Raw genomic sequence first — 25,704 nt, forward strand, 5'->3', positions numbered from 1 at the left:
GTGGCCCCCCACTTGCCACAACTAGAGAAAGCCCTCGCACAGAAACGAAGACCCAACGCAGCCAAAAATAAATAAATTAATTAATTTTTTTAAAAAAAGAAAAATAAATGGTTACCCTTAGTCCTATTTATTTAGAACTTATTGAAGAACTTCTCAAATTCTTAATTTTTAAAAGCTCCTTACATGATTTTAATAATCATGTACATGTGAAACACATTTTTTTTAGTAAAACTGGCCTGCACATTAGAATCACCTGGAGAAGTTAAAAAATAAATACAACCAATGTCTAGACTCCACATACTAAGATGCTGAGTCAATTTTTCTTTTTTTTTAAATTAATTTTTATTGGATTATAGTTGCTTTACAATGTTGTGTTAGTTTCTACTGTACAGCAAAGTGAATCAGCTATATGTATACATATATCCCCTCTTTTTTGGGTTTCCTTCCCATTTAGGTCACCCCAGAGCACTGAGTAGGGTTCCCTGTGCTATATAGTAGGTTCTCAATAGTTATCTATTTTATACATAGTATTAATAGTGTATATATGTCAACCCCAATCTCCCAATTCATCCCACCCCCCCTTCCCCCCTTGGTAACCATATGTTTGTTCTCTACGTCTGTGTCTCTATTTCTGCTTTGCAAATAAGATCATCTATACCATTTTTCTACATTCTACATATGTGTTAACATACAATATTTGTTTTTCTCTTTCTGACTTACTTCACTCTGTATGACACTCTCTAGGTCCATCCACATCTCTACAAATGACTCAATTTCTTTCCTTTTTATAGCTGAGTAATATTCCACTGTATGTATGTACCACATCTTCCTTATCTCTTCCTCTCCTGATGGACATTTAGGTTGCTTCCATGTCCTGGCTATTGTAAATAGAGCTGCAATGAACATTGTGGTACATGATTTTTGAATTATGGTTTTCTCTGGGTATATGCCCAGTAGTGGGATTGCTGGGTCATATGGTAATTCTATTTTTAGTTTTTTAAGGAACCTCCATACTGTTCTCCATAGTGGCTGTATCAATTTACATTCCCACCAACAGTGCAAGAGGGTTCCCTTTTCTACACACCCTCTCCAGCATTTACTGTTTGTAGATTTTTTTTTTAAAGATTTTATTGATTGATTGATTGATTGCTATGTTGGGTCTTCGTTTCTGTGCTAGGGCCTTCTCTAGTTGTGGCAAGCGGGGGCCACTCTTCATCACGGTGCGTGGGCCTCTCACTATCGTGGCCTCTCTTGTTGCGGAGCACAGGCTCCAGACGCGCAGGCTGAGTAGTTGTGGCTCACGGGCCTAGTTGCTCCGCGGCATGTGGGATCCTCCCAGACCAGGGCTCGAACCCGTGTCCCCTGCATTAGCAGGCAGACTCTCAACCACTGCACCACCAGGGAAGCCTGTTTGTAGATTTTTTGATGATGGCCATTCTAACCAGTGTGAAGTGATACCTCATTGTAGTTTTCATTTGCATTTCTCTAATTAGTGATGTTGGCATCCTTTCATGTGTTTGTTGGCAATCTGTATATCTTCTTTGGAGAAATGTCTATTTAGGTCTTCTGCCCATTTTTTGATTGGGTCGTTTGTTTTTTTGATGTTGAGCTGCATAAGCTGTTTGTATATTTTGGAGATTAATCCTTTGTCAGTTGCTTCATTTGCAAATATTTTCTTCCATTCTGAGGGTTGTCTTTTCGTCTTGTTTATGGTTTCCTTTGCTGTGCAAAGGCTTTTAAGTTTATTTAGGTTCCATTTGTTTATTTTTGTTTTTATTTTCATTACTCTAGGAGGTGGGTCAAAAAAGATCTTGCTGTGATTTATGTCAAAGAGTGTTCTATGTTTTCCTCTAAGAATTTTATAGTGTCTGGTCTTACATTTAGGTCTTTAATCCATTTTTAGTTTATTTTTGTGTGTGGTGTTAGGGAGTGTTCTAATTCCTTTCTTTTTGAGTCAGTTTTTCTGAGGTTGGTCCTGGTCATCAGTATTTTCTAAAAGCCCTCCATGTGATACTACAGTGAGGACAGGGCTAACAACTACTGATGTAGAATTGGAAAACTGATGTTCACAGCAATCTGATTAATTCCTACTGCTTACACCTGGCTTATCTCATTCACTTTTATTACTCTCTTGGCCTTTACATGTAACTGAGTCTACAGCCTATAAATATTGAGCACTCTCTGCACTAGAAAGTGTAGCTGCTTGGAAGTAGAGATTTCAAAGACTAAAACCTAGGGAACTGAAATCAGGTTAGAGAGAGAGCGTTCATGCTGGTACAGGTGGAGGCAGCTTTTTGAAGGGACCCAGATCGGGGCCTCCACCAAGGTAGCAGATGCTTATGGGACTTATTGAAGGGAGAGGAGCAGCTAGTGACAAGGAAGGACAACAAAAGTAGAAAGAGAGTGCAACAAACATACAACAAAAAAATAATTTATGCCTCTCTCTTGACAAGAAAAGTAGACCAAAATATTGCTTTGGGGAATCTTAGCAAAACGTATAGAACTTTTCAGGTTTGCCTTCAGTGGGACTATTTTGTTTGTTTGTTAAGTTTGATGAAGTCCTGGTTCTTTGTCCTTTCAGATGTTTTGGCCACCTCATGACGTGAATGATTTGCTCAAGGCACAGATACACCAGTACAAGGGCAGGAAAAAAGCAACTGAATTCCTCCTAATCCAAGGGCTCAAAGCAGGACATTGAAGGATCAAGCCTGAGAATTACCCATAAGGGTGCAGGCCAGAAGCTTCCAAGATTCTTATTTATTTTTAATTTTTAAAAATTGAGATATAATTGACATGTAACATTGTATTAGTTTTAGCTGTACAACATAATGATTTGATATACATATATACTGCAAAATGATTTTTTGGTAGTTTTAGGAAAGTATATCAAGAAACAAGGGCACTCTCCTTAAAATTAACCCAATGGTCTTATCATTTAACTGGACATAAACATTTGAAAATCTTAACTATATCCCTAATTCAAACCAAACTCCTTAGCTTGGGAATCCAGTGCCCCTCCCACTTAAGTCCCAAATTATCTTCTTAGGCAACATCCCACTATTTTCTGTATGCTACTCTCTACTTATATTATTCAGATGTTTTCTTGTCTCTGCACATTCACTCACGCTGTCAGAAACCTATCTGTTCTTCAAACTACAGCAAAAATGTTCCTTCCTGCCCCAAACTTCTTGACTTCTTCCTTCCTTGGAAGTAAATTGCAGAATATTTTATTTCTACTTCTCACTAACCTTATATTCTAAATTGTATGGTTTTGGAACATGCTTCAATATACAAAGATGTGAAGGCAAAATTGTTGAGAAATTTATATTTCTAAATTTACTTTGGCAGTCAATAGAGGAAAAAGAGATTGACTTGTTTAACTTATGTTTCTATTCTGCCTTATTTCCTTTGCTATCACCTGATTTCTTTTCCATCATGAATAGTTTCAGCAGATAATTTCCATTTTGTCAACTAGATTGAAGCCTAGCTTTGAATCTATTAAATACAGCTGTTGGCATTTGCTGTTCCTCAAGCCCAGACATGATAGATCTGTTATCGTGTCAAAGTTCCAGAACTAAAATTTCATTTCACTTATTACAAGTGAAAGCACAGAGTACAAGTTCCATATTTCCTATTATCATTTGAAGGGTAAGAATCTCCCTTCCTCTAATGTAATGTCTCTATAATGCAGGGTTTATTTGCTTCTTGGGGAGAATATTATTGAATCACATTCTTTGTTTGGAGTTCTGTTTGTTTGTGTTTGTTTTTAACATTTTAATAGCTTTCTGTCATGTGATTGTGGGAATGACCCCCTTACCTCTCTAGCAAGTCAAGTTCATAGTACCCCTAATTGTCTGATTACATTTCCTAGTGGAACACCTACATGATTCATATCTATCTGTATTTTCAAATTTAAAAGTACACTGTTTAGATAGTAGATATTACATATAAATAGAAAGTTTCATGGTGGCATAAACTAGGGTTGTTAAAATGCTTATGTCCTTGTTTTCATGTTGAATGTTGTTAAAAACATTTTAAATTAATCTTACAATTTGAGTATCGCACTCAGGGGTACTCAGATATTCTTCCTTTGTAGTCTCAACTTGAGAGCTCTCATGGGCTTCAGAAGTGGTTTGTTGAGCCTTGAGAGAGAAAGAGAGAGAACATTAAAAAAGAGAGAAATAGATTCAACAGAGAGATCCTAGGACTATTGTAAAACATGATACAATGGCAACATCACACTCAAAGAAAAAGAATAAAATGAAAATTTATATATATCAGAGATCTTAAAAACTGTACCTTAAATATTAATTGTGAAATTAAATAATTTCTATTCAATTTTATATTAGTGCTGTCCAATGGGATTATCTTCCCACTGGAAACATTAATTTCTTGCATAATAAGCTTTTATTTTAAGGATCCTGGTTCCTCAAAAAAACAGGAATCCTATCGTTTCTCTTTATTTTAAACCCCAGTATATCTGGGAAATAATAAGCACACATCTTGTTTTTTTAATAGGAAATAAGATGTTTTCTAACATCTCACTGTGATTTACAAAAGAGAATTATATTCACTCCAATGCTTCACTAACCAAGTACTGTTTTATATCTCCAGAAACCGTAAATATTATTATAAATTTCTCTGTGCTACTTTCTACACAGAAATGCCAATGCACACGATCCAAGTTAGGTCTTTGGAACCTTCATTCTTGAAATTAAATACTTACTAGATTAAAAAGAGGCCTTAAATAGGTACATTAGTTCCAGTAGGGTGACTTGTCCAAGTTGTTTCTACAATGAGACACTTCTTATGGTTCACATTCCCAGTCTTCTGAAGCACCCTCTGTTTCTGCCCATTCCCAGCTTTGTTACTTCTGTCTTCTCCTGGATAGTATGAGCTCCTGATATTCTATCATTAAAGCTCCTTCATTTAATTTGGTAAGGGTCAATGTTGATTGCTTGTAATCACAGAGACTTGAATGATACTGGGAGTCAATCAATAAAATAAAACTGACAGTACAACATAAGGGCTGAGATAGAGGTTTGCCATTGAAACCAACAGGAGGGAAACTTAACCCAGCTAGGTAAGCTGTAAAAAATAACACCAGGTTCACCAATGATGGAGATTACATTTTAAAGTAGGTATTCAATATCTTCCTTAAAATATAAATATGCCCATATTGATAAATGTTAATGTTTGCTTAATTATATTTTCTAATGCAAATATTGTGTATTTATGAAAATGCTCCCAGATTTTGGTGGTGAGACTTAGGTAAGAAATATGTGCAGAATAAAAGGTTTTATTTATCTGTTTATCTATCATCTATCTATCTATCTATCTATCTACCTATCATCTATCTATTTTTGTAGGCGTTTGCTATTTTGGACAAAATATAAAAGGGACTTCATTTACAATTAAGGTCAGAAAGAGCAGGGGGAAAAGAATGACAGTGAAACTTTACTCCTCCATAAGTTTGCCAAAGGCTACCCTTGTGCTCATATATTAAGCGACTGGGGTGCCTGGTTTGTCAATTTCTATATCTATTTACGAATATCTCAACTCTGCTTCAGGAAAAAAAATTACATATATTAATTACTTTTAACAACTGGAGGAAATTATACATCACTTCACCAATGTGAGCAACAACGCATGAAAAAGTTAAATTACTTTAAATACAAAACCTTAGTATTTAATTGCAGAACTGGTTGCATTAAGTGTAATACATGCAATCCTTAATGTAAGCATTTGCTATCAGTGAAATGGCTCCTTTTATTTTATTTTAATTTTTATTTATTTATTTTTGGCTGCGTTGGGTCTTCATTGCTGTGTGCGGGCTTTCTCTAGTTGTGGCGAGCGGGGGCTACTCTTCCTTGCGGTGTGCGGGCTTCGCCTTGCGGTGGTTTCTCTTGTTGCTGAGCACAGGCTCCAGGCACATGGGCTTCAGCAGTTGTGGCTCCTGGGCTCTAGAGTAAAGGCTCAGTAGTTGTGGCACACGAGCTTAGCTGCTCTGCGGCATGTGGGATCTTCCCAGATCAGGGCTTGAACCTGTGTCCCCTGCATTGGCAGGTGGATTGTTAACCACTGCGCCACCAGGGAAGCCCCAATGGCTCCTTTTAGAAAGAAGCCTTATTGAGTCTGATGAATTAACAAAGAATGGGAACTGATTTTGGGGAACGATAACGTATTTTGGAGTTAAAGAAATGTGAATTCTGGTTCTGGATTAGCACATAAATAAATAAGGGCCTTAGACAATGTATACAACTTTGGAGGACCTCAGTTTTCTGCTGCCCTGCTAAATTAGGTCAAGAACCCCTAAACTGCAGTATGTTTTTTGTCAGTTTTTTTAATTTGTTTGTTTGTTGTTTAGGGTAGTTTTAGGTTCACAGCAAAATTGATAGGAAGGTACAGAGATTGTCCATAAAGCCCCACCTCTCACACAAGCATAGCCTCCCCCATTATCAACATCACTCACCAGCGTGGTACAAATGTTATCAAGGATGAACCTACATTAACACATCATAATCACCCAGTGTCCATGGTTTATGTTAGGATTCACTCTTGGGCGAAATCCTATAGGTTTGGACAAATGTATAATAACACATATCCATCTTTATGTTATCATACATAGTATTTTCATTGCCCTAAAAATCCTCTGTGATCTGCCTATTCATCCCTACCCTTCCCACCCCTGGCAACCACTGGTCTTTTAATTTTCTCCATAGTTTTTCCTTTTCTAAAATATCCACAGTTGGACTCATACAGTATGTAGCGATTTCAGATAGGCTTTTTTCATGTAGTAATGTGCATTTAAGGTCCCTGCATGTCTTTCTATGGCTTGATAGCTCATAGCTCTTTATTGTTGATTAATATTTCATTGTCTTGACGTATCACAGTCCAGGAATAGATGGATTTACTGGTGAATTCTATCCAACAATTAAAGTGGAATTAATTAATATCTATCTTCTCAAACTCTTCCAAGAAATAGAAGAGGAGAGAACACTTCCAAACTCATTTTATGAGTCTAGCATTACCCTAATACTAAAACCAGAGAAGGATACCATGAGAAAAGAAAATTGTAGGCCAATACTCTTCGTGGACATGGGTGCAAAAATTCTCAACAAATCTTAGCAAACCAAATTCAACAAGACACTAAATGTTTCAGGCACCAGGAACAAGTAGGATTTCTTCCAGGGATGCAAGGATGGTTCAACATTCAGAAAACAATCAATGTGATACACAATATTAACAAAATGAAGGATAAAATCACACAATCATTTCAGCGGACAGGAACAGCACATGAAAAAATTCAATATGCATTTATGATAAAAATTCTTAATGTGGGTATAGAGGGAATATACCTCAACATAATGAAGGTCATATGTGACAAGCCCACAGCTAACGTCATACTCAATTGTGAAAAGTTGAAAAAGTTTCCTCAGAGATCAAGAACAGACAAGGATGTCAACTCTCTTCACTTTTATTCAACACAGTATTGGAAGTCCTAGCCAGAGCAATTAGGCAGAAAAAAGAAATAAAAGTTATCCAAATTGGAAAGGAAGACATAAAACCGTCACTATTTGTAGATGATGTAATATTATATACAGAAAACCCTAAACTCAAAAAACCATTAGAACTAATAAACAAATTCAGTAAAGTTGAAGGATGCAAAAACAATGTACAAAAATCTTTTGTTTCTATACACTAATAACAAATAATTAGAAACAGAAATTAAGAAAAAATCCTATTTACAATTGCATCAAAAATAATAAAATGCCTAGGAATAAATGTAAACAAGGAGTTAAAAGGCCTGTACACTGAAATGTAAGACAATAATAATAAAACTGCAGAAGACGTAATTAAATAGAAAGATATTCTGTGCCCATGGATTGGAGGAATTAATTGTTAAAATGCTTATACTACCTAAATCAATCTACAGATTCAGTGCAATCCATGTGAAAATTCTAAGGTATTTTTAAGGTAAGAATGAAACTGTACCACTATCTTACATCATACACAAAAATTAATTCAAAATGGATTAAAGACTTGAATGCAAGAGCTGAGACCATAAAACTCCTAAAAGAAAACTTAGGTGGTAGACTCCTTGACTTAGATCTTGGTGAAGATATTTTGGATCTGACACCAAAGCAAAGGCAACAAAGGCAAAAATAAATAAGTGGGACTACGTCAAACAAAAAGGCTTCTGCACAGCAAAGGAAACCATGGACAAAATGAAAATGCAGCCCACTGAATGGGAGAAAGTATTAGCAAATCACATATCTGATAAAGTATTAATAAACAAAATATATAAAGAACTCATACAACTCAATAGCAAAACACCAAAACAAAACAAAACAAACAATCTAATTACAAGATGGGCCAAAGATCTGAACAGACATTTTCCCAAAGAAGACATACAGGTGGCCAACAGGTACATGAAAAGATGCTCAACATCACTAATTATCAGGGAAATGCAAAGCAAAACCACAATGAGATGTCACCTCATACCTGTTAGAATGGCTATTATCAAAAAGACAAGAAATAACAAGTGCTGGTGAAGATGTGGGAAAAGGGGACTCTTGTGTGCTGTTGATGGGAATGTAAAATGGTGCAGCCACTATGGAAAACAATATGGATGTTTCTAAAAAATTTTAAAATAGAACTGCAATATGATACAGCAATTCCACCTCTGGGTATTTATCCAAAGAAGATAAAAACACTAACTTGAAAAGATATATGCAGCCCCATCAACCTAAGTGTACATCAATGGATGCACTGATAAAGAAAGTGTGGTATATATGTACATACACTATAGAATATTATTCAGCCACAAAAATAATGAAATTTTGCCATTTGGAATAACATGAATGGACCTTGAGGGTATTATGCTAAATGAAACAAGCAGGCAGAGAAAGACAAATACTGTATTATCTCACTTTAAAAAAATACAGAAAAAGAAAATAAGTTCATAATTACAGAAAACAGATTGGTGGTTGCCAGAGGTAGGGTTTGGGGCATAGTGGGTGAAATGATGAAGCGGGCCATATCTCCCTAGTAATGAGGACCAAAAAGATGAATGAAGTGATTGAAATTGTTATTTTCTTTTGTTGACTTAATTTAATTATCAGGGGTCCTGACCAGTAAATGAGATCATGAGCATTTTAAAGGCAAGAACAATACCTTTTCCATCTCTATAACTTCTCAAAACTAGTATCAAGGTGGACTAAAGGAAGATGTTTGATATTATCTAAAAGATTAGAAACATCACAGAACTCTTTAGATGAGGTCTCATCTGAACTCTGTGAGGCTCTGGAATAAAGAATAAAGAAACTAAGACTTTGGAATAAAGAAACTAAGACTCTGAGAGGTCCCCTGAGTCACCAAAATCAAATAGGTAGAGCCAGTGATTTAACCCAAGCTGTCAGATTCCGATTTCTTTGTTCATCCATCTCCATCTTGATACCTCTCTACTAGGTGTGATAGTGGTTGACAGGATTTGTCACCATTTACTACAAGCCCCCACTTCACTCTCAAATTATATAACTTCCCGCAGGGGCTCTCGTTTTTGTATTATGAGATACTGGTAAAAAGAAAGAGGACAGCTATAGAGTATTCTTGGCCTTAGGGTCTAGTTTTCTAAAATATGCTTTAACTTCATTAAAGTGTGCTTTTTGACCAAGTAAGTAATTGCTTTAAGAAAATTAAAAAAAAAATAATGGATGTAAAAGTTACGCTCTACTTGAAGAATACAAATACCCATATGTGTTAATTAAATTAAATCTGCTAAATACATCACTTTATTTTCCTACATCTTCTTTAATTTTGGCCTACTAAAAATCTCTGATGGTTTTATACATTTACAGGTTGTTGACAGATCAAATCATCAGGAGGGGTGGCGTGCTTATCATCCAATCATGATCTTCCCAGACTCATTCCTTCTTTAACTTTAATTCATGTACATAGAATGAGACAAAGTTAGTGACCAGAAATATTGTCTGTAATGATAATTAAACATATTTTGGGAGAAGATGGCCCAGAGTGTTAAACAAACAAACAAAAAATGTTGAAAGGACAATGCTTTCTCGTTGCTCTATCTCCCTCTCTATCCTGAAGGTAAGATAATATGGTACAATACACACACCCACATAGACAGAGCTTAGAAATTTATAAACAGTAAAAATCTAGCATAGGAATTGTGCATGAATACACGGCTAGCATCAGTAATATTGATAATGCCCCAAACATGTTTTTATGTTGGTTGGTGGACTTATGTGTGTTTGTTTTATTATTATGTACACAACTTAGGTAAACACATAAAATAATTAAATGTTATGTCAGTTACGAAATATATCTGTTGATGTGGTAATCGTTCATACTTTGTTAACATAACATGGTTTACACAACATTATGCACAGTATCATCCTGTTCTGCGAAAGTGTATTAAAATGAGTATGTACTAAGCAAAGTTTATGAGAGAAAGTATGTGAGATTTTTTTTTTTCCTACTTGGAGGAATTATGGTGTTGTTCTATGCTGTTTTTAAATCTTTGGCTGTTTTCTGTTTATATTTTCCTGAAATAGCATAGACTATTTCTAAAATAAGAATAACATGCTAAAAAATATAAAATATTATATGTAAGAGCAAGATTTATCCTAGTCAAAAGAATTTTAAGCAATATGATGGAGGAATTGAGGCTAGAAACTAGACTTGAGGACGGTCTTATAGAATCAGATTTTGACATAAGGAAAAGAGGAATTTGGGAAGAGGATTTAGACCTCAGAAAAGGTAAAAAGGAGAGAGTTCTAAAACAAAATGAGGTTTGTGAGAATTAAAAATAGTACATGAACATGCTTCAAGGCGAAACTTTCAAAAGTGGAAAAATAAGTTATGTCAAGTAGTTGATGGATTTGACCCCCAGATTGAGGAGTTTAGACTTTATCCACTAAGTAACGGAGAACTTAGGTGGTAAATAAACAATAATACTTAACACCTTGACAACCTTAGATGGAATTACTCATAGGGTTGGTGCTTGTTAACTTCAGTCATTGCCACACAATTCAGTTAACTTTGTGTACATACATACACACACATTTTTATATACTATAAAATAACACCTATGGAGATTGAGAAGAAAAAGTTTTCATGGGTATTTCTAAACTTAATTTCTAAATAACACAGTTGGTAATGAATTATGAAGTAAATGTAATGTAAATAATAGCAAATGTTGTTTATTCAAGAGAATTATTCTAAATTAATCATGAGAAATAGAATATTAGTGTTTCCAAAGTGTTTTGAATATGAATACTGCTCTACTAAACTGAATTACTAATTACTTGACAAGTAATAAATGTCTATTAATATTTCAAAATGACACAAATCTTTGTTTATATCAGAAAGAATCGTTTAACAATAATTTATTTTCTGAATAATTTCCAAAGAATAATCAGTAAATATGTTGCTTATGCCCTGTGGTATTGCTGACAACTTTCAGATCCCAGAATAAGTCAGGAACCTGATTATCACATATATGGATGTATGTGGCCCATATGCACAAAGAGGACGATTTGAGAATGGGTTGGAAGAGTGCATGGATATGGTGTGATTAAAATTTGGATCAAGGAAGTTAATTTAGGTGGGAGTAAACACTTACTGGTTTAAAAAGTTGAAATAACTAAAGTAAGAAAAAAGTCCTGTTTGCTTTTTTCCTTTCTTTCTTTCTTTGTGGGGGAGGTGCATGACAATAATAGTTTATATTTATAGAGTCCTTGCCACGTGTCAGAAAAATCAGTTTATATTTATAGAGTCCTTGCCACGTGTCAGAAAAATCAGTTTATATTTATAGAGTCCTTGCCACGTGTCAGAAAAATCTAAGTATGTGCATTGTGTCTCAATAACTAACCATGTTACCTTTTAAGAATGAAGAAACTACAATTCACAGTTTAAGAAACTTGCCCAAATACAACAAGCAAGCAAATGGTAGACGTCACTCAAATATTCACTCCTTAATGATAGTGAATTCTAATATAAGGCCACTTTAAAGATTAGGGGAAAAAATCGATATTTTGGGTCAATAAGCTTAATTTTTTAACCTACATTCTTATAAACTGCTTTCTAAATAAAGCATCTCTGAAACATCTTAGAAAGGACAGTATTCACAATGCAACAATTCATCTCCAGAGATTAAATGGTTTGTAATTACTAAACTTTAATCAATCAATTCCCCTGAGTATACTGAGACTTTCCTGTTAAATGTATTCCCTTTCACCTCATTTTAATGGAAACAAAAAGAAGCTAAAAATGCCCAGATAACCCTCAACTTCTCAGTCTAAACTCAATTTTGTAACTTTCTAAAAATAACCTTTAGAACAGGCTTCTTAAACTGATGTCCACTGATATTAAATTATAGGTATTGTTTTCTGTGGACAGAGTCCATTGCTTTTATAAAATTATTAAAAAGTCTGCAAAATCCCAATGATTAAGGACAACTGATGTAAAGTACATCCCTTCATAAAATAAGCATTTGCCACAACACTTATACACACTCTCTTCCTTTTTAAGCTAGTAAAAAGTATGTCATTCATTTATTCAAAAACTACTTATTGGGTGACCATGACGTGGCCAGAATATGGCAGACCACAAAACAGATGTGGTTCCTGCGCTCATGGAACACCCAGTCTGGTGGAAGAACCGTGTGTAAAACAAGTACTTCCAGGAAACTTTAATTAAATACAATGTGGATAATGATTATGAGAGGAGATTTTAGATTGCTTTGAGGGAATAGCACACAATAGGGTGAGCTGACCCACCTGGAGGGTCAGGTAAGTTTTCCTGAAGAAGTGTTCTTGTAAATGAGACCTGGAGGATGAGCAGTGCCTCCCCAGGTAAAGAGGCCAGGGTGCCTTCCAGATGAAAGGATCAGAATCGGCACGGGACTGAGGAAGGAGGACACTTTCTAACTTTAAGGAACCAAAAGGAAGCAGTATGCCTGGGGAAAGGTGAAAATAGTGAAACATCCGGTTAGAGTACAGGGCATGGATGTCTCAATGTCTGCCTAATTCTACCTCTCAACTTTGATTTTCAGCTCTACCCACAAAGTCAGCCACATTATATATAGTTACCTCTTTTCTCCCCGCCTCCATTCCACACAGATTCCCTATATTCCCCTATGTTGCATCCTCCAAAATGCTGACAGAGCAAAGTAATAAAGGACAAAGCTGAAACAGATCATGCTGACCTTCCTCGGTTGGCTCCCTTCTATGTTCAGGTTAACATGAAAATTCCTGGGTCTGGAAATAGAAGCTCCTTCAAAATCTGCTCTTTAACCCTTTAACCTCTTTCTAAACATGCCCATTTTCTCTCTCTCTCTCCTTCCCTCCCTCCCTTCTTCTCTCTCTCTCTCCTTCTCTCTCTCTGAGTATGTGTGTGTATGTCTCTCCTTCTGAGTATGTGTGTCTCTTTCTCCATCCGTTCTCTTTCTCTTCCCTCTCACATGTGTATGTGCGTGCACACACACCACACACACACACGCATGGGTTCACAGACAGTGTTTTCATGTTTTCCATTATTCATAACAGTTCCTCTCCTGGCTCTGTCCCTCTGCCATGGTTATTTCTTCTACTTTCCCCCAAATCATTTTCATTATAAATTCCCACTTATTTTTGAAAACATAATTTGAATATAACCTGCACTAAAGAGTCTTCCCAAAATCTCTCATGGAAGATAAAAATTTTCTTCACCCTCCGTCCTTCCATAAGATTTTTTCCATGGATGTATTTTCGTTTTGATTTTTGACGCATTTAATTATCTGTCTCCCTTATTATGCTGAGAACTCCATATCAGTTAGAAATCATTTAGTTATGAGTTACATAATCCTTAACCAAAAATAGCTTAAACTCTAAGGGCTTATTATCTAGCATAAGAAATCCCAAAGTAGAGGATTTCTAATTTGGTTAATTCTGTAATTCAGTAATGTCACCATGATCCAGTAGCTTTTCCTCTTTCTGCTGTGCTGTTTTCAGAATGCCCTCGTATAATTACAAAATGGTTAGAGAAGTTCTAATTTAATAACTTTCCAAATTATCTTTTTGGCTATATACTACCATATGCCTATTACATATTTTACCTATTGTAGATGGTAGAAGTCCAATCAATAGAATAATCTTAAAAGTATTGAATTAGACCACAAGAGAAATCATTTATTCATAAAGTCCTAAAATATGATAGGGATATGCAAGGCTTCAAAAATTCTCAGTATTCATATGAAGATATAATGTTTGTGCTAAAGAAGTGGAGAAGTAAATAATGTTTGCAGGTGATTAAACGTAGAATCAAAACTGAAGCATTTGATAATAGCAGAATCCATTCGTTGGTATATACACCATTACCAGGAAAATATCTCTACAGAGATGACAACAGAAAGATGTGATTAGTGAAACATGAAAGGATGCAACAAAGAGTGATTCTTCTAATCAAGAAGAATGGAGTTTTGCGGGGAGGAGGTTAAAGCGGCAAGATGGAAGATGAGGAGGTCGCTGAGAGGTGGGAGGAGGCGGCAGACAGCGGGGAAATCGACAGACGGTTGGACAAAAGACTGAAGATCACACAAAAGGGGAGGAGATCCAGATCTCCTCCCAAAGTGCCCATTGTGATTCAGCACGATAGCCTTCCCACGGGGCCCCTCCACAGATTCGCATCCTCAAGAGGCCCACCAGCAACGGTGTGGTCAGCTGCCCCACCTCCACCAGCAGGCCAGCCCTTCTCGTCCAGTCCCTAGCGCCGCGGGAGGCAGAGTTCGCGGAGGCCCCGAAGCGGATCCCGGGCGGTGCCAGCCCGGAGGAGGCGCCAGAGCAGCCCATCCTCGACAGGCCAAGCAGGATCTCCCAACCCGGAGACAGCAGGCAGCCTAACAGTGTGACCAGACCGCCTTTGGGTCCTGACGGGCCGCAAGGCTTCACAGAGCGCAGATAAATGCGGGCAGGAAAGGATGCCGCTGCCGCCGTCACCACCTCCTGGGTCGTCCGCTGCGGGTCGCACTGCCGTGGCAGACGGCTTGACTTGAGAAGGGGGAACGACCTGACTCACTTGCACTGAGATCCCCTTTGCTCCGCCCACTGTGACCTTGAACCCCATGCACTGTGACCTCCCTTCCCCCCCTTCCCACTGTGATTGGCATGTCTACAAGGGCTGTCCCAAGTCAATGGGAAGGGAAAGGGGTGGGGGTAGAGGAGGGTTGGGGGGACCCACCGAGGACTCAGAGTAGAGTCAGACAGTGCCACTTGGCTGCTTGGGGTGAAGCCAGTGCCAGCAATAACAGTTTATCATGCTCATTAATTTGGGATTTCAAAACACAAATGAGAACTCCCGTCCACCCACCCTCAAGTGCATGTCTTCATCACTTACAAGCAAGTTCCGTTTGAAAATATCCTTTTTTTTTTTCTTTCCTTCCTATTTTTGTTTGTTTATACAAATATTTGATTTGCAAAACAAAGTACATGGGAGGGGTTTTAGCAGTTTAATGAATTTTTAATTGAGAAAGGGTAGTTTGGTAGTCTACTTAAAAATGTTTCTGGGCAATTCACTAGAAACATTAACCGATAGGATTTTGGTGAGCTTAGCTTCTGTATTCCTACTGCTGCCCAGAAAAGGGGCAGGGCTCTGCAGGTCCTAGGACAGATGAGCACCTCATGCCTATACCTCCCTCCCCCCCAGCTAAGTCCCAGAGCATCTGGGCCCTACCTGGAGACTGGGCTAGCTCTATAGGCTCAGAGAGCCTGGGGAGGGTGCCAACCCCTCACCTCTGGTATTTTGGGAGATAGGGAAAGTGAACAGACTTCCCCTTCCAAAACCCCTCAGGGTGGTTCCCTACCAGCGGGGCTTACTACTTCTAGAAGAGGGCAGGGAGTGAGGCTGCGAGCCTTGCTCGGTATTTTGCTGTCAGCACAAGGAAAGCCAGGAGAGAGTCTGACTCCAGGACACTGAGCCCTCTGCCGAGTGTGGTCAGAAGGCAGGTGGGTCTTCCCACTCCAGCAAGGCTTAGAACTCTCAGGGGTCTGTGGAGCGCCATCTCTGTTGATGGCATCAACTCGGTAACTCCACCCGGTACATTTCCCTTGTGAAATCAATACCTTGGGAGCAGACCATTCTGAATAACATTTGGGGAAAGACAAGCTGTGCATTGCAAAGATTGGTAATGACAGACTGGTTCCCCATAGGCCTAGGTTCCCCTCGACCCCTTTTTCCAGAGCAAGGGCCTGGAATGAAGGCAGTTTCCCCTCTGCCTTTGGAGCCTGGAGATTTGCTTTGGCTCTTTGAGGTGGAAGAGGCTTAAGGGGCCCTGCCCAGAGCAGCTGTGTGTGTAAAATCTGGCCCCTCTCAGGCTCTCTGATCTCTTCCGTTGCACTTCGTCTTTTGTCCCTCAGCCAGCCAGATGGCCTCCTTGCTCAGCAGATGAGTTTTGGAGTGGTTGGTGTGACATTTGTGATTAGGGCAGCTCGCGGTGGCCAAGGTGGCAAGCTAGGTCTTGCAGGCTCGCTCCACCTTTGGTTTGCTGGCTCTCAGCCTTGCCCAGTGGGGATGTCAGCCGGGCCCAGCAAGCCTTGGCCCACTACATCTTCCCATCAGGAGGAAAGGTCAGCTGTCAGTTGAGTCAGCAACTAGTCCATAGCACAGGCTTATAACTGTGTGAAGCCAGGATATTGTCCGTGAGCAGAGCTGGAACAAAGCTTCAGGCAGTAAGAACCCGCAGAATGTTGCATGGTGCCCACGTGCTGTTCTGAGGGGAAATGACCTCCAGGAGTGGGCAAGGGAGAAGGTTGCCGCTGTCTTTACAGTTCCACTGCCCTCACCAAGTTTCCGCATTCTAAACGGATAGTGTCCATCCCTCATGTAATAGTGGTTTCTGGCCCAAGATGAGACTATCTTTTTCAGCTGGAGAAGGTACAGAGGTAGCCCAGGTGGGAAGGCCAGAGTGCTGATTGCTCAGCTGTCGGGACCACCTGTTCTTGCTCCCCTCCTCTAGTGGGAGCCAAGGCAAGGCTGGCTGATGGGTGTCTGTGGATCGAGGATGTGGTAGGGACTGATGCTCTCACCTCCCTCCGGCCAAAGATGGGGCTCTGCCAGCTGTGTGCCTGCCACCACCCACCAGCGGTCATGTCCTGGCTTCCCAGATGGAGAGGTGACAGGCAAAATGTTAAAAAGAGAGAAATGAAAACAGGAAACTATTGTGTTGGGGGGAGGTGGGAGGGGAGATGAGAGAACGGTTTGGATTTTGTGTGTGTGTTTGTGGTTTTTTTGGGGGGGTAGTTGTAACTTTCCTTAAGTGCCTTTTTTTAAAATTTTTTAAAAGTAAGCTGCAGGCTTTGGCTTGGAAAACCCCAGGGGAGTGGGGGGCAGAAACCTGAGGCTGCTGCCCCTTTATCTGCCTTCACGGTACTGTCTCCTTCCCCCAGCTCCACCCTGACCCCGTGAGCCAGGCCTCAGACCTTCCAGCTAACCGCTTCCCATGAGCCACCACTCTGATGTCAGCCTATTACCAAAGGAGCTGGGGGTCTGGGCCTGGTCACCAACCCTTCTCCGCCCGCTCAATCAGGGTGCTCCCCACCTGCAGGCAGGAGGCAACACCCTATCTGCTACCATCAGCCCCTTCCAGAGCCCACTGCCCCACCGCTCCCTGTCTAGCCCAGCCATACCCTGCTCTGCCCAATCTGGGGATGCTCTGCCCAGGGATGGGCCGGCAGGGCTGCCCCAGCCTCACTGGTAGGCAGAGACTCTGGAAAACTCTGGGGTCCTGTTTTTGGCCATGTGATCCCAGGGGTGCACATGGGCCCCTTGGGTATCTGAAGAGAAGGGCATGGGAGGGAGGGCCGCACCCTGGCAGTCCTGCTCCGCTGGTCTAGCGGGCAGCTGCCCACCCTACCACCCCGCACCACGGGCTCCTGAGTCGGCAGATTAAGCATTTTATAAATTGTACTTTAAATACATGCTTTAAACTTGTCAAAAAAAAAAAAAAGAAAAAGAAGAATGGAGTTTTGTTCTAAAAACCTCATATTCAGCTTCAGAAAATGGAGTGTCTGAAAATAGACTGAGTATAGCTGGTTTCACTGGAGGAAAATATGATCAATTAAAAATGGGGAGATGAATGATCATATTTTATTAGGAAATCACAAATGGAAAAATATTTTTGGACCTTTCTGTTTAAAAATTCTCAGAAAATGACTAGTCACATTAGACAGAGCATATGGTATTAAAGAAAGTAATTGTCTCCTTAGTAAAGAACCTTTTGTGGTGGTTGCTCCTTTCTGTGCCCATCATTGTAAGGTTACTGTTGAGCCATTCCCATTTTTATACATAAAAATGTTAGACTTCAGAAAACACATTGGATCTTCAAAAGGGTCTGGAGCCTTGATCACATGATTGCTGCAGTTCACAGATGGCTGTTAACATAGGTGGAAGCTACAAATACCCTCAAACCTTATGAGGCTTTAAATATTATTCTACAAAACCACATTCCAAGATGTGAAAATCTGAAGTCATTTTTAAGAAGGTAAAGTATGTGACACCAAAATATACCATTCTGCTCACATTTCTTCCTCTGACAGTAGCCTTAAGGAACCTCAGAAATCAGGCCTCCATAATGTCAGCTTCAAAGGTACGCCTGATAAAACTTTAAGCTCAATAACTTGTTGGATAATCATTTGCTCCGCAAACAATCATTTATCACCTACTCTATCGGTTAGTGGAAGGCGTGAATGAGGAAGGAAGGAGGACATACAAATGAACAAACAGGATCTCGGTCTTTACAGAATCTATTATTATGGTGGAGTATAAAACAGATTTTTATCTAAATGTCACTTGTATGTTGGAAAAAATCAGAAATAAGGAGATACATGGATCAACTGCAGTGTATATCTACAAGGAAATAATGTATAAAATAATTCAAATGAATTTTGCAATGAATTTTAAAGAAATGCATTACATCACTCATAAAATGTTAACCAACTTTGTCACCTTCCCTGAACAACTTAATATCTCTGTTCTTCAGTTTACTCATATGAAAAATGAGGATAATTCTGTATGATGGCGGATCCATGTCATGATACAACTTTCAGAACAAATAGAATTTATAATACCAAGACTAAACCCTAATGTACACTGTGGACTTTGGGTGATTAAGATGTGTTAATGCAGGTTTATCAGCTGTAACAAATGTACCACTCTGGTGGGGGATGTTAATAATGGAGGAGGCCGTGGGCGTTAGGAGAGAGGATAAGTGGGGACTCTTATACTTTCTGCTTAAATTTGCTGTGAACCTAAAACTGCTCTGAAAAACAAAGTCTATTTAAAATGAAAAAAAAAATTATAGTATTGAATTATAACCTAAAATCTAAAATAGATATCCATGAGTTCATGCTGATATAAATAAATGACTGAATCAATAAGTAGATGGACAAATAAATAGAAAGGACAAATATTTTTTACAGAAGAATTCTCAGTAACATATTAGACACTCTCCTCTTCAGTAGGTGGAGAATATGCTTCCCTTGAGTGTAGGCTGAAATTAGTGATTCACTTCCAAAGAATAAGGTATGGAAAAGGACAAATACTAGCGTTGTGGAGAAATCTGGCAGGCACCATCTTAACCAAGCAATGAGGGTTAACATCACCAATAATGTCATATATCCCTGGTATGATGATAAGAACACCGTGCCTCTGTGATATTATTCACAAAAATCCATAACCCCAGTCTAAGTACAAAAACACATCAGACAGACCCACATTGGGGGACATTCTATAAAATATCTGACCACTAGTCCTCAAAAGTGTCAAGGACATGAAATACAAGGAATGAAAAACTGTCAGACAAGAGAAGACTGAGACATGATGACTGAATGCAATGTGTTGCCCTGAATTGGATCCTGGAACAGAACAAGACATTAGTAGAAAAGCTGGTGAAACCCAAGTTAGGTCTGTAGTTTGGTAACAGTATTATACCATTGCCAGTTTCTTAGTTTTGATAAATACGTCACAGCTATGTTAAGATGTTAACATTAAGGGATGTAAAGGATATACAGGAACTCTCTGTACTATTTTCTTAATGTTTTTTTAAGTCTAAAGTTATTTCAAAAGAAAAAAAAACATTTTAATGAGGATAATAAAAAGCCTTCCTTCTAGAGACTTGTGAGGATTAAATAAGTTCATATGGGTATAGCACAACTCAATAAAAATGCCAGCTACTATTAGTATTATTACTACTAACATTATTTGCTAAAATTGTTCATGACAAATATGCATTAGTTTCATAATAAAATAATTAATATATTATTATAAATGATTATTGTTGGGTGACCTTATGTCTGTGAGCACGTACATATGCCAAAGTATTGATACCATACATACGTTCAAAATATGAGTTTATCTCAAAGCACAAGCAAATGGCTAAAAGTGAAAGAAAAAAAAACCCTAGGAAATCAGGCATAGTCTTATTGAATGTTTTTTCACATATTTTAAAGTTGAAAATTAAAACATTTTATCTATCTTGTGCCAAAGAAATATTAAGCATGTGGAGAAGCTAGAGGAGGTCTGTTTTGAACATCGTGGAAGTAAAAGCTTAATGAAGCTAAGGCCGTGTTTCTGATTGTCTCAGTAGTGATGTAATGCAAGCTGGAATTTTACTGGGCCGTTGCTGGCGTTCAGCAGCATCAGCGGGAGGAAGGAGGAGGAGGTGAGGACTAACACTTCAGGGAGACAGGGACACCTTCTCAGTGGTGAAGAATGGCTCTAGATGGGGGTCCAATGTTTATAATGTCAGATGTGTGTGACAATTTTAGGCATAGCTGGGTAACTGTGTGGGGAAGTTGGTAGGAAGGGGTTTACATCAGTCAGATGAAACAATATTACTGGGAGCAGGTAATAATGAAAGCACCATTATCATTACACGATCTTATTCAGGTCAGGGACTCAAGGAGACGTACAATGGGAGGATATTGTATTTTGCCCAAGTGAGAAACCTGGGAAATGTCAATCAGGATTTCTTAAGTGCTCAGTAAAGCAGGTTGGCATTCATGGAAGGATCCCGATTCTGGTATTAGTGGGAAACTGAATTCCTAATCTATGAAAATAAGGTGAATACCAGTTTTAGAAATGGTCAGTTTTGTAGAGAGGGAGTAGGGAATGTTGCCCCTTGTGTCTTTTTAAAAGCAACCAGGGAACGTCTCTGTTATCTACATCCATTGATACCATGGTGCCACAGGTGATATAGAGGGTTCTCCTACATATGTTTTACCTGTATCAGGAATGATTCTGGAATAGATTAGAATCCAGTAGTAAATTTAGCCCTGGAGAATGAGCAGTGGCAAAATTAAAGGTTCCCAGGGATTCAATGGACTCACTAGCCACATTCTGTATTTTAATCAAGGTCTGGAAAATAAGTATAAGGTTATTTTTTTTTAAATTAAAAACTGTTTTGTAAAAACAAAAACAAAAACTATTTGGTGTGTCTCAGATAACTTAAATATGGCAGTTGTATCACCATCCATAAAAAGGACATTCATAGGCATCCACGGCTTTTATGTTTTATTTAAAAATAAAATTAGAATATCTTACAAAGTCTATTGGAAACAAATGACTGGAACCCCATGCTCACTTTTCAGTTGATTCTAGTGTAGCCTCAAATGGGATAACTAACAAAAGTCGGAGGATGAATTAAGGCAAAGCTGTTTCCATCATGGGTACTGAAATTCATGGCATACTCATGACTAATGATGAAATATGAAAAGCACATGTGTCTAACATGAAAATTCACAGCCACTGCTGTCATTAAAATGAATATGTTTACTCTCCATGACAGAATTATTTTATGGATGTGAACAGCCTTAGAGACAGATATGGTTGCTCATGAACCCATTGCAATTTGGCTAATGTGGGATCATTCTGTCTCCCAGATTCCTCATTTATTAATTTATTCATTTGTTTGTTCATTCATCTAACATTTGCTATTAGTCACAATGTATTATGATGAGCATTAGAGGAACTCTAATAATGAAGATATGCCCCAGCACCCCCTAGGAGTCTGCTGTTCTGAATTAAAACATCAACCATTATGTGACATTTAGTGGCATCATTAGTAAATTTCCAGAAGCATCAGTGATTTTAATTTTTTTATATAATGGAAATATAAGCTCAGCTGATAATCTCTTACCTACCACAAGAAGCTAACACTAACTGAGTACGTGTGAGTGTGCTGTACATGCATTACCGTATATCATATAAGAGGTTAGTATCCAAAATATATAAAGACCTCACACAACTCAGCAGCAAGAAAACCCAACAATTCAATACGAAAAAAACAAGTTCAGAGATTCTAAACAGACATTCCTCCAAAGAAGACATACTGATGGGCAACAGGCACACGAGAAGATGTTCAGCATAACTATAAGGGAAATGCAAATCAAAACCACGATAAGATACCACCTCACAAGTATCAGAAAGGCTATTAACAAAAAGCCAAGGAATAACAACTGTTGGAGAGCACATGGGCAAAAGGGAACCCTCATACACTGTTGGTGGGAATATAAAGTGGTGCAGCCATTATGAAAGTGGTATGGAAATTCCTCAAAATATTAAGGATAGAACTATCATAGGGTGCAGTGATTCCACTTTTGGCTATTAATCCAAAAAATTTTTAAAAACCCACTAATTTGAAAAGATATATAGATATATGCACCCCTATATTTGTTAACAGCATTATTTATTTACAATAGCCAAGATATGGAAACTACCTAAGTGACCATTGACAGATGAATGGATAAAGAAAATGTGGTACATATACAGTGGAATTTTATTTGGCCATAAAAAACAAATAAAATCTTACCATTTGAAACAACATGGATGGACCTTGAGGACAATATACTAAGTGAAATAAGTCAGACAAAGAAAGACAGATACCACATGATCTCTCTTATATGTGGAGTCTAAAAACAAACAAACAAACAAAATAAAAACAAACACGCTTATAGATACAGAGAACAGACTGGTGGTTGCCAGTGGAAGGGGGTGGGATGGGAGAACTGGGTATAGGAAGTTAATTGCATGGTAACAAATGGTAACTAGATTTATTGTACTGATCATTTTGTAGTATATACACTACATACACTATATACAAATTATTATGTTTACACCTGAAACTAATATGTTATATACTAATTTTACCTCAATTAATTAAAAGCAAACCAAAATCCTCTGTTGCCAATGACCTAGTTTTGAGACCTAAGATGGGTTACTAGCCTCCATGAGCCTTAGTTTTCTCACTTATAACATTGGAATACTGTACCACCTCACAATGTTCTTCTTGACTTTAACTGAGAAAACTTGTGCAAAGCCCTTAGCAGTAAGTCAGTCACAGAATGAGTGCTCTATAAACTTTGTGTTGTGGTAACATAAGAAGCAGTGCATATTTAAATGTTCATCCATTTTTGTTAGCATATCTCTAAGTTTCTAAGTAATGTACGTTTTGAGAGAGCGGTTTGGTGCAGTAGACTTGGCATAAGAAACCTGGGTTCATGTTTAAGATCCTTTTTAAGTAAAATGGTTATAGTAAGATCTGCTCTACATATTGTGATGATCTAATAAAACATCTTATGGCCATAGCCATAAAGAACTTTGCAAATTAAATTTCTCACTATCATCATTATTATTATTGAACAATTGGAAACATAAATTGGAATCCATGCAATAGCCTACAAAAGGGAAGTTTGCTCTTAGAGTATAATTAATGTGAATAACTTCCTAGGTTAGGTAGCTGCAAACACTCAGGAAATATTCTTGCTTTCATAAAGAGGAGACCAAAGAGGGCCATATATGCCATAGGAAAGCCTAACATCAGCACTCTAGGGGACTCAAAAACACTGTCTATGATTTCCTGAAATCCTGAATATCAATATGTTTCATATAGTAATGAAAAGCAAGGCTACTACTTCTAATTTTCTTTGAAATATTTAAATCTAATTCACAGTGCACTGAGGGTAGATCAAGATGAAAAATAATTCTCTGATCTTTCGACAGTTCTGGCACAAAGAATATAATCACTTTTAGCAAATATAAAGACATTACGTTTCCTACTGCTTTTGGAAATTGTTTTGTGGGAATTCTTTTGATGAATGCTCAAATTATTTTCTTATTGTCAAACTCCATGTAGAATCGTGTGATAGACACTTCTGCAGAAATGGACAACAACAATATCTTTTTATACCAAATAAGTCTGAAAATAATAATATTTAGCTTATTCTTATAACAAGCTTTTGAAGAAAATGGTATTATTATTCCCATGTTACTGGTGACGAGTTGGTCTAAAAAGTTGCATCTGTTACACAGCTGATTAGTGGCAGAGTACAAATTCAAATCCAGGCAATTTGCCTTTAATGTCTATGCTCTTAAACACTAGATATACTACATGCTATATAAATTCAGCATTTAAGTTTATTAGGCTCATTGTTTTATATTGTTAGCTCTATTTCACAAAAGACTAATCATAGTCTTTGGTTTAATTTCTCAACATCTCACAAATAATTGGCAAAAGCCAGGATTTACAATTGGCCTGTTGAATTCCAAATTCTGTGCGTTGGTCTATTGAATTCCAAATTCTGTGCTCTCACACACATGATTCTTGGCACTGGGTATCTGACATTTAGCCACAGATTGCAACACAGGTTTCCAGGATAGTGATGTTAAAGAGAGAAGCTAGCAAATTCATGGTGCCCACCTAATAGAGCTTGTTAATGCCTGAAAAGGACCATTGGAAAGAAGCATAAGCCTGCCTCTGAAAAAGCTTGTTTAGCTTCTCTCTACATGCACTATGATGCTATTTAGACAGAACAGATTAGAATGTAACCCTAGTTAGCTTCAGCACACTGGAAACTAGTAAATTCTAGGTGAGTTTAATCCCATAGTAAATTAAATTGACTTGAATATACATAAATTTACTACCCTTCTTTAGGGTTTATTTTTAATTTTACTCTATCATTTTCAGTATAATGATTACTTTTATTTTGCAATATTTTGTTTGAAGCAGCACTTCGTTTCATTGGCTCTCCTGTTTTCTAACTTCATCTCTCGAAGGAAGTCCTCCTCTGCCCACCAAGATTGGAAAACATAGCAGGACACTAACAGGAGTGTTACAGAGGGAATTTAGAAATTGGAGCTAGTGTGCATGTGAGAGGAGGGGGATAAGGTTTTCCAAGGCATTTGGGACAAAAGGCTTCTTCAGAGTCAGTAAGGACCTAATTTTCACTGGTAAACTGCACGCCATGGGGTATATCACCGTTTTTGAACTCCCCTCCATAAATCAAAATTTATCCACACCTTCATTCATCGTCACCAACTTATCTCCCCACTCAGAAGTTGGTATGTCCCTACTCCTCTCCATGTCCAACTCTTCACCTTGTGATCATATTTATATTCCTTCGCATTTCTCAAATCCATCACCCCGCTCCTTTCCCACTGCTACTGTCTCATGGCTCTTACCAAGAATATTATTCTCCCAATAATTTTGTTTGCTTCTATTATCTTGTCCTCCTAATCTTTCTCTCTGTGTTACTACTGGAATTATCTTCTTAAAATTGTAATCTCATCAGGTTTCCCTTGTTAAAAATCTTCTAGTAGATTCCCAGTTACTGCAAGATATATAATTAAATGAATTAATAATTTCCAGAGAGG

The 25,704-nt window shown here is 38.0% G+C and overlaps 1 protein-coding gene and 1 pseudogene across 4 annotated transcripts in view; one reads left to right on the forward strand and one right to left on the reverse strand.

Moving 5' to 3' along the window:
- Nucleotides 1–25,704, reverse strand: part of LUZP2 (leucine zipper protein 2) — a 911,611-nt gene that overhangs the window by 18,641 nt on the left and 867,266 nt on the right. For all 3 annotated transcript variants that reach the window (XM_082342495.1, XM_082342494.1, XM_082342493.1), the window contains exon 10: nt 4,050–4,142. In XM_082342495.1, the coding sequence (XP_082198621.1) occupies nt 4,050–4,142 (93 nt within the window). The remainder of the gene's footprint in view (nt 1–4,049; nt 4,143–25,704) is intronic.
- Nucleotides 11,836–14,964, forward strand: LOC309606003 (SUZ RNA-binding domain-containing pseudogene; annotated as a pseudogene). Its single transcript has one exon. The product of its transcript is annotated as an SUZ RNA-binding domain-containing pseudogene (transcript).

Source organism: Balaenoptera borealis (genome assembly GCF_965194805.1).
Source record: "Balaenoptera borealis genome assembly, chromosome: 11".
NCBI classification, from domain to species: Eukaryota; Metazoa; Chordata; class Mammalia; order Artiodactyla; family Balaenopteridae; genus Balaenoptera; species Balaenoptera borealis.